The sequence below is a fragment of the Pelophylax lessonae genome (genome assembly GCF_965119305.1).
Source record: "Pelophylax lessonae genome assembly, chromosome: 4".
NCBI classification, from domain to species: Eukaryota; Metazoa; Chordata; class Amphibia; order Anura; family Ranidae; genus Pelophylax; species Pelophylax lessonae.
The window spans coordinates 191,716,699-191,731,831 of NC_138771.1; the positions used below are offsets into that span (position 1 = coordinate 191,716,699).

The window sequence follows — 15,133 nt, forward strand, 5'->3', positions numbered from 1 at the left end:
CGCTTGAGCTTGTTAAATTAAGCTTGGCAAAAAAAAAAAAAAAAAAACATTGAAGCTGATTGATTTCTATGCACAGCTGCACAAAATTTTGGCACTTTCCAGTTTTAGTAAATCAACCCCAGTGTGTCAGATAGTGGCATTGGCAGTGTAAATATCAGTTACTGTAATGGCAGTTAGGACAGCTTTGCACTGCCCTGCTGTGCTTTTGCTTAAAGCAGAGCTATTCTGCATCTGAGAACACAACCCAAAAATACTATTTCATTCATTTTTAACATCCATCGATCCATGTCTCCATGCTTTATTTTGTTGAGAAATCCCTTTGAAAAACACCCCCTAGGATTTCTAGTTGTGGCCATCTTGAGTAAGGCCAGGTGATTTATGTAGCATTTACTTCCTGGCATACACAAGACTGCCTTAGCCAAACAAAATTACTCTGCTTTTCTATGAATTTTGTGGACTCTGGGCACCAGGCGTTCTCCACCTATCACTCCCACCCACCTTCATGGTATAGGCTCTCTTGGCCTAAGTAATCATATGTGAATTATGAAGCAGTGTATGCCCCTGAATCTCGGTTACCATTATTACTGGATCTCAAAATTTTTGTACCCGTTTATCATTTATTTTTGGTATGGTGAAAAAAATTAATCAATAAAATGACAGTACATAAAGAATGTTAAATGTTAGTTCAGATACACCTTAAGGGAAATAAATTAATTATTCTATTTCCAAAACCCTTTGACGAAATCTACCGAATGCCAGAATCTAGACGATCAACAGTTCTCTGAATACTCACTTTAGATTTAAAGTGTAACTACAAGCAATTTGTTTTTTTTTTTATTTGAATTAGAAACTTGTTATGTTTTTTATCGCTCTCAATTACCCTTTTAAGAAAATTCACCCTCTCTATTAAGTACAGTATCCCACAAAAGTAAGTACACCCATCAAATTTTTGTTAATATTTTATTATGTCTTTTCATGTGACAACACTGAGGAAATTACACTTTGCTAAAATGTAAAGTAGTGAGTGTACAGCTTGTACAGCTTGTATAAGTGTGTGCTGTCCCCTCAAATAACTCAACACACAGCCATTAATGTCTAAACCGCTGGCAACAAAAGTGAGTACACCTCAAGTAAAAAAGTCCAAATTGGACCCAATTAGCCATTTTCCCTCCCCGGTGTCATGTGACTCGTTAGTGTTACAAGGTCTCAGGTGTGAATGAGGAGCAGGTGTGTTAAATTCGGTGTTATCCCTCTCACTATCTCATACTGGTCACTGGAAGTTCAACATGGCACCTCATGGCAGAGAACTCTGTGAGGATCTGAAAAAAAGAAATGTTGCTCTACATAAAGATGGCCTAGGCTATACGAAGATTGCCAAGACCCTGAAACTGAGATGCAGCATGGTTGCCAAGACCATACAGCGGTTTAACAGGACAGGTTCCACTCAGAACAGACCTCGCCATGGTGGACCAAAAAATTTGAGTGCACATGCTTAGCGTCATATCCAGAGGTTGTCTTTGGGAAATAGACGTATGAGTGCTGCCAGCATTGCTGCAGAGGTTGAAGGGGTGGGGGTCAGCCTGTCAGTGCTCAGACCATATGCCGCACACTGCATCAAATTGGTCTGCATGGCTGTCATCCCAAAAATGATGCTTCCAAAGATGATGCACAAGAAAGCCCCCAAACAGTTTGCTGAAGACAAACAGACTAAGGACATGGATTACTGGAAACATGTCCTGTGGCTCTGATGAGACCAAGATAAACTTATTTGGTTCAGATGGTGTCAAGCGTGTGTGGCGGCAACCAGGTGAGGAGTGCAAAGACAAGTGTGTCTTGCCTACAGTCAAGCATGCTGGTGGGAGTGTCATGGTCTGGGGCTGCATGAGTGATGCTGACACTGGGGAGCTACAGTTCATTGAGGGAACCATGAATGCCAACATGTACTGTGACATACTGAAGCAGAGCATGATCCCCTCCCTTCAGAGACTGGGCCGCAGGGCAGTATTCCAACATGATAATGACCCCAAACATACCTCCAAGAGGACCACTGCCTTGCTAAAGAAGCTGAGGGTAAAGGTGATGGACTGGCCAAGCATGTCTCCAGACCTAAACCCTATTGAGCATCTGTGGGGCATACTCAAACCGAATGTGGAGGAGCGTAAGGTCTCTAACATCCACCAGCTCCGTGATGTCGTCATGGAGGAGTAGAAGAAGACTCCAGTGGCAACTTGTAAAGCTCTGATGAACTCCATGCCCAAGAGGGTTAAGGCTGTACTCACTTTTGTTGCCAGAGGTTTAGACAATAATCGCTGTGTGTTGAGTTATTTTGAGGAGACAGCAAATTTACACTATTATAAAAGCTGTACACTCACTACTTTACATTGTAGCAGAGTATTTCTTCAGTGTTGTCACTGAAAAGATATAATACAATTTCACAAAAAAATGTGAGGGGTTCACACACTTTTGTGAGATACTGTATAAGAAAAAAACGAATTTTCGGTTGTCCTCAGAACAGGAATTGTGGAGGTATCATCTAATGGGGACACTAGTTCTGGTGACCCTGGTGACAACCAGAGATTCCTTCACTTTAGGACAGGAAGTAAAGTGAAATCTCCCCAATGGGACACAGATGGCAAAAACAAACCTTACAGGAGTTATAACCCTTCCTTACTCAATTCAAAATGAAAAACAAAGTTTTGCCTTTAGTTCTACTTTAAAGTTTTCATAATCTCTCCACAAAACAACATAAAGGCACACTTTTTACTCACATGAAATTGACACATCCAGTCCCTGCAGGTGGAGCTATCCATACAAAACTGAGATTTGTTGTTGGAAGGTGACTCACGTGCGAAGCCACAACACTGCACATGAACTGGGTCCCGAACTGGTGGTCAGACATTATACCTGCAGGAATAAAGCAGACAAGGTGAGAATAAAATCACATAATGCATCTAGGAATTGTTTTACTCAGTTCTTAAGGCCCCTTTCACAGGGGCAGATTGATCGGGTCTGCCTGTAAGTTTTAGGCGGACCCGATCGGACCATCCATTGTCCTCTATGGAGCACGGGATGTAAATGTACATGTGTCCGTTTACACCCGCCAATATCTGTTTCAATCCTATCTGCTAAAAATAGACGGATAGGGGGATCCATTCCCCATCTGTCTGGCAGACCAGATCTGATGAAAGTTGGATGTAAGTTGGATGTAAACGGACGCTCTGCATAAGCATAGCAGACACAGACCTGTCATCTGCCTGCTTAGCGGGGATCATCAGACAGATCCCCAGCTGAGCTGATAAGTCCACTCGTGTGAAAGAGCCCTAACAGTCTTATACTGTTTACTTTATGCAATGAATGGGAAAAATAAAAACAATTGGTTATAATTAACTTAGCTGTAACCTGGTTAATCTAAAAGTCTTAACAAAGTTAGCAAGACTTAATAAGACTCTATTATCAAACCAGTCATTTCAACAGAACCTTTCCTATAAAGTTATGTGTAAATTGAATGTATTTTATGTATGATATTTACCTGTAAAACCCTCCCTTCTTTAGACATCCAGAAGACCTGAGACTTGAGTTAGGTGCCTTCATCTCGATTGTGATGTCAGCAGCCCCAGCAGACTCAGAGCTGTCACTCAAGTGAGATTTTATAGTATGTCATCGGCAGCTACATAAAAAGTTTGTATAGGAGGGGAGGAGCTGGGCCAACACAGAAAGTAATAAGAGACACTCCCAAAACAAAAGAAGGCTATGATGTACAAGATAGAAGAGGCTTGTGCTAGGGAATTGACTATTCCAAGTGTAATAACATTTTCTAGAAAATTTAAAGGCACACTGCAAGTAAATAAAAAACATTTATGGAAAGGGGGAAAAAAACACTTTAAACAACCTACTTGATTGTTTGCTGTGCTTTTACCTGAAAATGTGTAAATTGGTGACATTATCTCTTTAACCACCTCAATATTGGACATTTTCACCTCCTTTCTGCCCAGGCCAATTTTTAGGTTTCAGAGCTGTCAAACTTTGAATGACAATTACTCAGTCATGCAACACTGTACCCAAATTAAATTTTTATAATTTTTTGAGACAGATAGAGCTCTCTTTTGGTGGCATTTAATCACCCCTGTTTTTTTTTTTGCTAAATAAGCAAAAAAAAAATCGAAAATTTTTGAAAATAGAAATGTGTTTTTATTAATTTTTGTTATAACATTTTGCGAATACATAATTGTCTTCATAAATTAAGGACAAAATATACTCTGCTACATTTATTTAGTATAAATAACCCAAAATCAGTGTGTATTATTTAGTCTGTATGGAGTCTTCAAATTAAGGTAAATTTATTTGAAAATCTATCAATCCTGATGTATTGACGGCCTATCCCATTTCTTAAATGCCAAGGCAGTATAAATACCCCCCAAACTACCCCTTTTTGCAAAGTAGACAGTCCAGGGCATTTAGTAAGAGGCATGGCGAGCTTTTTGAAATTTTAATACTTTGTCATAGATTTTTAGAAAATTAAGAACTTCAGATTTCAACTAAAATACCAGCCAGCAGCACAAGAAACACTTCATTGAATGTAAGTACTATGCTCTATGCTAATTTTTTTGTTTTAATTTTTACAAACTTTAAGCATTGATCTACTGAAATATTATGATGGCTAAAATACACTGAACTGAAAGCCAGCATCAAATCACATGTAGGGGAATAAAAATTAAAAAAAAATAAAACAAACTCTTCTTGCCCATACGTGGAAGTTTGGTGGTTTACTGCACTCCACTTTACCATAAACTTTAGTAAATCAGACCTTCTGCTAAATATTTACACTAAGGTAGAATGACTAGGAAATTATCTGCTTCTTTGAGAAACAACTGGAATGCGTACAACTGCGTGTACACAGAGCTTAGACAGCAGCATAGACATAGCACATATGAGCTCTATTGTGCAATGATTGATGTATTGAAATCTAGCGTCAGACAGGGAAGAGAGGCTGATTGAAGATACAAATGTGCTAAGAGTCATTCACTGAAAACCACACTAGATTTTCAACCATTGACTATGCATAAAGGAAGCCCAGATGTTAGTCAACAAAGAGCACCATAAATGCCACTTGTTCATTTCACACCATTCACAATAAATTATTTGCATTTAAGAAAAAGCCTTACAAGATATGTTGGGAACAAAATAAAGTAAACATTATTAGGAATGTTGTACCTATTATGCAGGTATGTACATGGTTGTTGGGTATTACAGACTAAGGCCTGTGTAGTATGGTATCACTGAAGGCTTTCACATGGATAAACATCTGATACATTGATACATCAATATTTTGTAATTTTCACACATTGCATTCATAAGGTAAAAATTATGAATTACAGAATTTTTTTTTTTTTTAAATTAGGTGTTTCAATCTTTTCTATTTGTATTTCTGTAGTTCTATACAAACAACATGAATATTTCATAATAAAAATGTAAAACTGTCCACTGTTATGAATACAAAAAGAGCTAGATGAATCCTGGTCACCAGGTCAACTAAAAACAACCGACAACCAGATCTCAGAACCAGGTTACTGAAGTCTTTATATGCAGGCCTATTAACTACTTGTTATAAAAAGGATTTTTATGATAGAAGAGATCCTATTGGTCTCCTCTGTCATAACTGCTTCTCCCTGCCTGTCCGCATTTATGTACACTGAGATGCCTATACTTAGCTCAATGTACAATAATGGCACCTCTCTGTGCCGCAATTATGTTACTACAATCAAATGACCAAAGGATCCAAACTCCAACTAAAAACAGGAGAGAAGACAGAAGCACCTGTGACAGCTGACAGCACTGATACCACTGCACTGGAGGGGATAGCTTGACAGGGAAGTCTGCCATAATATACTAATATACAATGAATAATAGTACATTATGGCATAAAGTTCTAGAGGGCAATCTTTTATTCTGTGATTTAAGCACTGTACCTGGCTGCATCTCTTCTTTCTCCCCTTCCTGCATGCACAGGAGGCTGTGAGAGCAGCGGGAGCTGTTGCTTCCTGCTGCTGTCAAGCAAGTCCTGGAATACCATTGCACAAAGCAGGTGAGTATAATATAATGGGGGGGGAGGGGGTGGGAGAGAAACTGCTGGATTATCTAGCAGAACATTATATATACAGCTATGTAAAAAAGTAAGTACATCTCATGAAAACTGTTGATTTATTTCACATATTTGAACAGGCAAATATTAGATCTTTATTCAAATATTCCTACAGGTAAAGGTGATAGACCACAATAAAAACAAAATAAAAAACTGCCTTTAAAAAACTTATTCAACAAAAATGTCAATAGATGTAATGGTGTATTGTGGATAAACTAAGCACACCCTTGGTCTTAGAAGCTGGTATTGCAGAAATTACCTCTTGCATTTCCACCATTTCCTGACATCAATCCTCCGTTCCTTTTTTTTCCAGCCATTCCTGAGTGTAGTGTACTTCAGATTTAAAGATTAATTTCAGCTTTAAATTCAACTTTTAAGCAAAGAAAAAAGGGGGAGAGCTAGCCCAGGCGTGCCATAATCCGAGGGAAAGTATGCAAAAAAGGGGGGTCTAGCGACAGCTGACCTGAAATGGGCACTTTAGGGGCATATCATTGGATAGAAAGTACACTGAGTAAAAAAAATTATAATTTTATTGATTCATTCTTAAAACAACGGTATAAAAAAACAACAAAAGGTTAAAAATTGAGGGGATAATACCCTCAATAAAGATTCATAGTATACACAACATGGAGTGAAGCCATTGTCAATATACAATACATGTTTATGATATGAAGTTATTCAACAGAAGACTAGTCTGGATAAAGGTCAGCGCGTTTCGCGGCAAGCTTCGTCAGGACCACAGATGGATACATATCTTCTTAATAAGAAAAACATGAACAGTAATTAGTAACATACACTTAGCATAGTGAAAGGGCTTACTCCTTATTATATACTATACTCCTATACTCCTTATTAAGCCCTTTCACTATGCTAAGTGTATGTTACTAATTGCTGTTCATGTTTTTCTTATTAAGAAGAATGATGAAGCTTGCCGCGAAACGTGTTAACCTTTATCCAGACTAGTCTTCTGTTGAATAACTTCATATCATAAACATGTATTGTATATTGACAATGGCTTCACTCCATGTTGTGTATACTATGAATCTTTATTGAGGGTATTATCCCCTCGGTTTCTAACCTTTTGGTGTTTGTTTATACCGTTGTTTTAAGAATGAATCAATAAAATTATAATTTTTTTTACTCAGTGTACTGTCTATCCAATGATGTGCCCCTAAAGTCCACATATCAGGTCAGCTGTCGCTAGACCCCCCTTTTTTGTCAACTTTTAAACAGTTTTCTCTTTTTCACTTTTGTGAGCACAATATGATGCTGCTTTTACAAGCAGCCAGAGGGGACGTCCCCTCCCTTCTGCGGCTTTATCCGGCTGTCCCATCCAACCCGGACACATGATCAATCAGCCAGCACTTTCACATAGAGGTGAACAAAGACCAGAACTGCTTTGTTCGCCTGTATGATATACGGAGCCAGAAATGATGAACTTACATCACTTCCGGTTTCCCCAAATGTAAACAGTGCCATTTTTAAACATGAAAAACATTTGATCACACCGATCTTGGTGTTGGTGTTAACAAATGTTTTGAAGGACAGAGGAGGGATCTCTCTATAAAGAGTACCTGTCACATGCCTATTGCTGTCACAAGGGATATTTACATTTCCTGTGAAAGCAAAAAACGTGAAATAAAATAAAATGAAAGCGACAATGTAAAAATAAAAATAAATTAATTAATTAATAATAATATAATTAATAAATAAATAAAAACTGTAAAGTGCCCACGCACATGTGCACAAACAGCGCTCGACTAGCGGTAACAGTGGTAACCTGTAAAGGCTTTTAAAGTGTCCTCTATGGATAGTAAAAATGAATGCCACTTGTCACCGTTGCACGGGCGTGCGCAATTTTAAAGCATGACATGTTTGTTTTCTATTTACTTGGCGTAATATTTTTTTTACAGTTTATCAAAAATTGGGTTATGTATTGTGGTTTTTGCATTAAAATAATATAAAATAAAAGAATATTTAAAAAAATGCATTTGAAAAACTGCTGTACAAATACTGTGTGTCATAAAAAATTGCAACACCCACTAATTTATTCTCTAGGACCTCTGCTTTTAAAATATATAATGTTTGGGGTTTCTAGGTCATTTTCTAGGAAAAAATACTGTTTGTTACATGTAAACAAAAAGTGCCAGAAAAGGCCTGGGGGTCAAGTGGTTAAGTCACTAATATATCTGACTGATATTATCAGTCACCTTATTTCAGTATTTCTATACCTATACCTGGATTGCCTCCATGCAGGAAATTCATGGAGACAGTGGCATGTGCCATGCTACTTACTGAATACATGGACCTAACTTATCCTGGGTAATTGACATTGCAAGAGTTGAGAGTGGTGGTGGTAAGAGATATGTACTGCTGAAAGGCAACTGGGACTCCAAAGTCAATAGTGCTTTACCAGCTTGGTAGAATGGTGCTCCAATGATGTCTTTTACCAGTACCTAACATGTTTCATGGAACTCTACAACTTTGCGCTGCTGCAATCAGAATTGCTTTATGCCTATTGTTGCTGTGTTGAAATCTGTGATTTAATGGATGGTTTATTGTATGCGTGGTTTGAAACAATCCAAGGGTATTATAGCATGGTGGTAAAAGGTGTGGAGTGACGGACGGCTATCAAAAACGCTTAGAGCTTATTTACCAACCACCTTTTAAAAACACCTTACCGCTATCAGTCCCCTTTGTATATTTGCAAATAAGGCAAACATTTTTGTTACATAATATTTGCTCATCAGTAAGGGCTGTGTGGCGTTGCATATTGTTTTCTTGGCTACCTTTCTAGGTCACAGGATTGTTGTGATGCTGTTGAATCTCCATATGAAATAGGATAAGAACCATCATTCCTTGCAGCAAACACTAGAGTGCTTTTATGAAACTTTGGCTAATAGAGGTCTTTGAGTCATCATTTAATTTTAAGTATTCTCTAGAATCATCAAGAGCACTGCACATTCTTTACCTGACATGAGGGCAGATTTGATATTGTAATGAGATTGTGCAATAATGGCTATTTAGTGGGCTAGTAGTAATGTCCAGACATCCTTTTTTTTTTTTTTTTTTTTTAGAATTAGGTTGTAAAGGAGTTATATAATATATGCGGTGTGTGCTTAACAGAATTTGATCTTTGTAGGTCTTAGTGTTTAGGCCATGACCGAAGTTTATTTTTCCACTAGGTTAATTGGCTCCTGTCTAATTTGTCTCTAGTATGTGTATATATGAATGTGAGTTAGGGACCTTAGATTGCAAGCTTCTTGAGGGTAGGAACTGATGTGAATGTATATAAGTAAAGTATAAGTAAATATATAAGTAAAGCACCACGTTAATGGTCAGTGATATACAAGTACATACATATACGTAAATACTTTGAGGAAAAGAAAAAAGGCACCTATAAGCGCAGTGTTAAAATGTATTCACGTCTGCCTTGGTGCTCGAGTGGGCCAGTGTTGTCCTGCTTGACCCCTCCACCGAATGTACAAAGTTGGTCTGATGTAAGGCCTACGGGTTGCTTGGCCTCTTTTTGGACTATAACCAAATATGTTTCTCAATACAAGTCTCTCCATAGTTGACCACCCTGTCGCAGTTCCTGATACCCATTGGTGGACTTCCAGGAATTTCTGTCTTAACTCCTTACCCTTAAAACATGCCATCATTGATAAATTCTTATTTACTGTTTATGTTGACAGAGCTATTTTGCACTCTTTTGTATTACATTATAAAATTTCATGGTAATCCTGAAAATTTAATAAAAAAGATTGAAACAGAAAATGTATTCACGAACACAAGGGGTAAACACACTTACAAAATCATCATGGAGATCGAGCATATCAATAGTGATCCTCAAGCAGATCTCTGGGTCCTGTGCTTCTGTGTGGGGAGAGAAAGCCAGCTATGTCAGCAGTAATCCCTGGGGGGGGGGACTGCTAGCAGCTGTCAGAATCCCTGGAGAGCGTAGAGAAAGGGATGACACAGCCTGGCTTTCAAAACCACGCTGGAATGCAAGCGGCTGATGGTGACATGGGATGATAGTGGCGGGCGGTAATGCGTTTCGGAAAAATGCGCGGCTCCTTCATCAGACCTTTTTTTCCTGATTCTCCAGAGCTGCTTCTCCTCACCAAAGTGCTGGCTTGAGTGTCACCTCTCTGCTGCTGCCCAGGACCTGCCTTCATTCCTCACAAGAGCGCCCCCACCTCTCTTCTTTCTATAAATACTTTTGGAATACTATTTAGAGCAAAAGAGGAATTTCATCCTCCCCTACAAAAATACATTTAATATGCTACTTGCTTTCTGTCCTATTTTAATGCTGTAAAAACATACTTACAAGCTTAGTAAATCCAGTTTTCTTTTTGTCTCTTACTGCTCTCTGTACTGTTCCGCATCCCTATCTTCCTACTATATGTCATCTTGGGGCCACCTGTTTTCAGTTTTCGCAGCTTGCCCTCTGATGACATGCCCTGCATATCTGTTTTAGATTGCCCCAAAGCCTCCTGAGATGCACAATATGGGGATCCCAGAAGGCTGCAAGCAGCTGGAGTTATATAAGAAAAAATGAAATTTTGAGAGGGGGGGACAACACTATTATATAAACTAAAAAAAATTATTCAAGGTTCTCTTTAAAGTGGAGCTCCACCCAAAAGGGGAAGCTCTGCTTGTTTGCTTCCTCCTCCCCTCTGCTGTCACATTAGGCACCTTTTGGGGGGGGGGGGAGCAGGTACCTGTTTTTGACAGGTACCCGTCCTCACTTCCGAAAGACCTTGCTGCGGCAAGTTTCCTTGGAAGTCCGGCCCCCCTCCTCCTTCCCTCACCTCCAGGCCACTCACATAGCGCAGCTCGCTTTGTGCATTACAATGAATGGCGGCAGCAGAACCAAAGAGTCAATCGGAAAATCGTCTGGGGTGTCGACATAGCAGGGATTCCTGGACAGGTAAGTGTCCTAATAAAAGTCAACAGCTGCTACAGTATTTGTAGCAGCTTACACTTATTATTTTGGTGGGGGGGGACCTCTTTACACTTATGATCTGTAAGCCTATGAATATTCTAAATGTTTTTTTATTATGTGAGCACACCAATTTTAAGGCTGACATAATTGGTATATATTTACTTAACACAATCTTGGATTTTACATTTTAACAAGAAAATTGGATTTATAGTGTATATTTTATTATAAATATTGTTTTAAAACACAAGTGCGCAAATATGCAACATAAAAATGAAAATACCATTTGTTTATTACACAGCTTCTCTGTTTTCAGATACAACATAATATTTTAGGGTTTTAAGTTGTTTTCATGTTCAAATGGATAGATCAAAATTTGGCCAGTTTAGCAGGGACAGGGCAAATTTCAATCCATGTGTGGCCATGCCTGTTTGACAGAAGTCAATCATTCACTCGACTTCTGCTGAACAGGCTTATTGGAAAATTTCTGTTGATTATCCGACTGCAGCCATCTGCTGCAGCCACTGATCAGTGTATTTTGACAGCAGAGCGATCTGCTGACAGAATACGATGTCCCGGTGTGAAGAATTTCCCCCTTGTGTGACCCCCTTGCTTGTGTGATCACCTATCCACCCTGCCGGCTGATCAGAAAAAAAAAAAAACAGGTAATCTATGACCAGCATAAAGAATACGTTCAGCTTTAGAATTGTTACATGTTACACCCGTATCACACCTGGAGCTTAATCATGGGGCTTTAAGCGGTACCTGTAATTTTTGTTGTGGAGGAAATTTAAGGATCATGCGCCATTGGACATTTTTTGCATCACATACATTTTTAGCTATTTATTTTTTTTGGTGGGGAAATTGAAGGACTATATACCACTTGACTTCTTTGCATATATATATATATATATATATATATATATATATATACACACACAGTAGGTCCGAGAAGTATTCAGAGCGCTTCACTTTTTTTCACATTTGTTATATTACAGCCTTATTCCAAAATGTATTGTTTTCCTCAAAATACTACAAACAACACCTCATAATGACAATGTGAAAGAAGTTTGCTTGAAATCTTTGTAAAGTTATGTACATGTACATAAAGTATTCAATGTACATAAGTATTCAAAGCCTTTGCTCAATACTTTGTTGAAGCACCTTTGGCACCAATTACAGCCTCAAGTCCTTTTGAGTATGATTCTACAAGCTTGGCACACCTATTTTTGGGCAGTTTCTTCTATTTTTCTTTGCAGGACCTCCCAAGCTCCATCAGGTTAGATGGGGAGCGTCAGAGTAAAGCCATTTTCAGATCTCTCTAGAGATGTTCAATCAGGTTCAAATCTGGGCTCTGGCTGGGCAACAAAAGGACATTCACAGAGCTGTCCCGTAGCCATTCTTTTGTTATCTTGGCTGTGTGCTTAGGGTTGTTGTCCTGTTGGAAGATGGACCTTCACAACAGTCTGGGGTCCAGAGCACTCTGGAGCAGGTTTTCATCGAGGATGTCTCTGTACATTGCTGTATTCATCTTTCCCTCAATCTGACTAATCTGCCAGTTCCTGCCAAAGAAAAACATCCCCACTGGCTGGTATTGGCCAGGTGATGAGCGGTACCTGGTTTCCTCCAGAAATGACACTTGCCATTTAGGCCAAAGAGTTCAATCTTTGTTTCATCAGACCAGAGAATTTTGTTTATCATGGTCTGAGAGTCCTTCAGGTGCCTCTTGGCAAACTCCAGACAGGTTGCCATGTGCCTTTTTACTGAGGAGTGGCTTCTGTCTGCCCACTCTACCACACAGGCTTGATTGGTGGAGTGCTGCAGAGATGGTTGTTCTTCTGGAAGGTTCCCCTCTCTCCAGTGAGAAATGCCAGAGCTCTGTTAGAGTGACAATGGGGTTCTTGGTCACCTCCCTGACTAAGACCCTTCTTCCCTGATCGCTCAGTTTGGCCAGTTGGCCCGCTCTAGCCAGAGTCCTGGTGGTTCCAAACTTTTTCCATTTATGGATGATGGAGGCTACTATGCTCATTGGGACCCTCAATGCTGCTGAAATGTTTCGGTACCCTTGCCCAGATCTGTGCCTCGTTACAATCCTGTCTCGGAGGTCTAAAGACAATTCCTTGGACTTCATGGCTGGTTCAGATGGTGTCAAGCATGTGTGACAGCAACCAGATGAGGAGTACAAAGACAAGTGTGTCTTGCCTACAGTCAAGCATTGTGGTGGGAGTGTCATGGTCTGGGGCTGCATGAAAGCTGCTGGCACTGGGGAGCTACAGTTCATTAAAAGAACCATAAATGCCAACATGTACTGTAACATACTGAAGCAGAGCATGATCCCCTCCCTTCAGAGACTGGTCCGCAGGGCAGTATTCCAACATGATAAAGACCCCAAACACCCCTCCAAGAGGACCACTGCCTTGCTAAAGAAGCTGAGGGTAAAGGTGATGGACTGGCCAAGCATGTCTCCAGACCTAAACCCTATTGAGCATCTGTGGGGCATCCTCAAATGGAAGGTGGAGGAGTGTAAGGTCTCTAACATCCACCAGCTCTGTGATGTCTTCATGGAGGAGTGGAAGAGGACTCCAGTGGCAACCTGTGAAGCTCTGGTGAACTCCATGCCCAAGAGGATTAAGGTAGTGCTGGAAAATAATGGTGGCCACACAAAATATTGGCACTTTGGGCCCAATTTGGACATTTTCACTCACTTTAGTTGCCAGCGGTTTAGACATTAATGGCTGTGCGTTGAGGGGACAAAAATTTACACTGGTATACAAGCTGTACACTCACTACTTTATATTGTAGCAAAGTGTAATTTCTTCAGTGTTGTCACATGAAAAGATATAAAATATATACTAAAATGTGGGGGTGTACTTACTTTTGTGAGATACTGTGTGTATATATATATATATATATATATATATATATATATATATACATACACACACATATATATTTGTAATATTAACCAGTTCTGGACCGGAAGGAATTGACCCCTTAATGACCAGGCCATTTTTTGTGATTCCGCACTGCATTATTTTAACGCAAAATTGCATGTACGTGCGACACTGTACCGAAATAAGATTGATGTCCTTTTTTTCCCACCAATAGAGCTTTCTTTTGGTGGTATTTGATCACCTGTGCAATTTTTATTTTTTGCGCTATAACTAAAAAAAGAGCGACAATTCTGAAAAAAAAAAAACAACAACATTTTTCACGTTCTGCTATATAACTTTCCTAAAAAAATAAAAATTCTAAAACAAAATTTTTCCCTTTAGGACACTTTGTATTCTGCTACAAATTTTTGGTAAAAAAAATTGCAATAAGCATATTTTGATTGGTTTGCGCAAAAGTTATCGTGTTTACAAATTAGGGGAAAGATTTATGTCATTTTTATTGTATTTTTATTTTTTTAATTAGTAATGGAGGCAATCTGTGATCATTGCGACGAACAGATTGGACTCCTAAATTACATTTTTGACACTTTTGGGGGGACCAGTGACATTACTACAGTAATCAGTCCTAAAAATATGCACTGTTACTGTAATAATGGCATTGACAGGGAAGGGGTTAACACAGTGGTGATCAAAGGGTTCAGTGTGAGCCTAGGGGAGGGTTTTCTAACTGTATGGGGGATGGACTTGTGAAATGACCACAGAGACCTGTGATCTTATATAGAAGGATCACAGGCGCTCTGTAATAATTTCAGAGAGAAGACCGGTCAGCTGTGTTTACTGTCTAGTGGGGGCGGAAGCATCGCTGGTGGCGCGTGCTAGCCCCCCAGCACAACGCGCGCAACTGACGTAGGGCTACATTGTTTCGCGCAGCCAAGCCAGATATTTACAGTATCTCACAAAAGTGAGTACACCCTCACATTTTTGTAAATATTTTATTATATCTTTTCATGTGACAACACTGAAGAAATTACAATTTTCTACAATGCAAAAGTAGTGAATGGACAGCTCGTAAATCAGTGTAAATTTGTTGTCCCCTCAAAATTACTCAACACACAGCCATTAATGTCTAAAACACTGGCAACAAAAAAGAGTACA

The 15,133-nt window shown here is 39.3% G+C and overlaps 1 protein-coding gene across 3 annotated transcripts in view; it reads right to left on the reverse strand.

Moving 5' to 3' along the window:
* The window catches only part of RELN (reelin), a 782,434-nt gene that overhangs the window by 573,118 nt on the left and 194,183 nt on the right, over positions 1 to 15,133 (reverse strand). For all 3 annotated transcript variants that reach the window (XM_082254411.1, XM_082254410.1, XM_082254409.1), the window contains exon 3: positions 2,769 to 2,904. In XM_082254411.1, the coding sequence (XP_082110537.1) occupies positions 2,769 to 2,904 (136 nt within the window). The remainder of the gene's footprint in view (positions 1 to 2,768; positions 2,905 to 15,133) is intronic.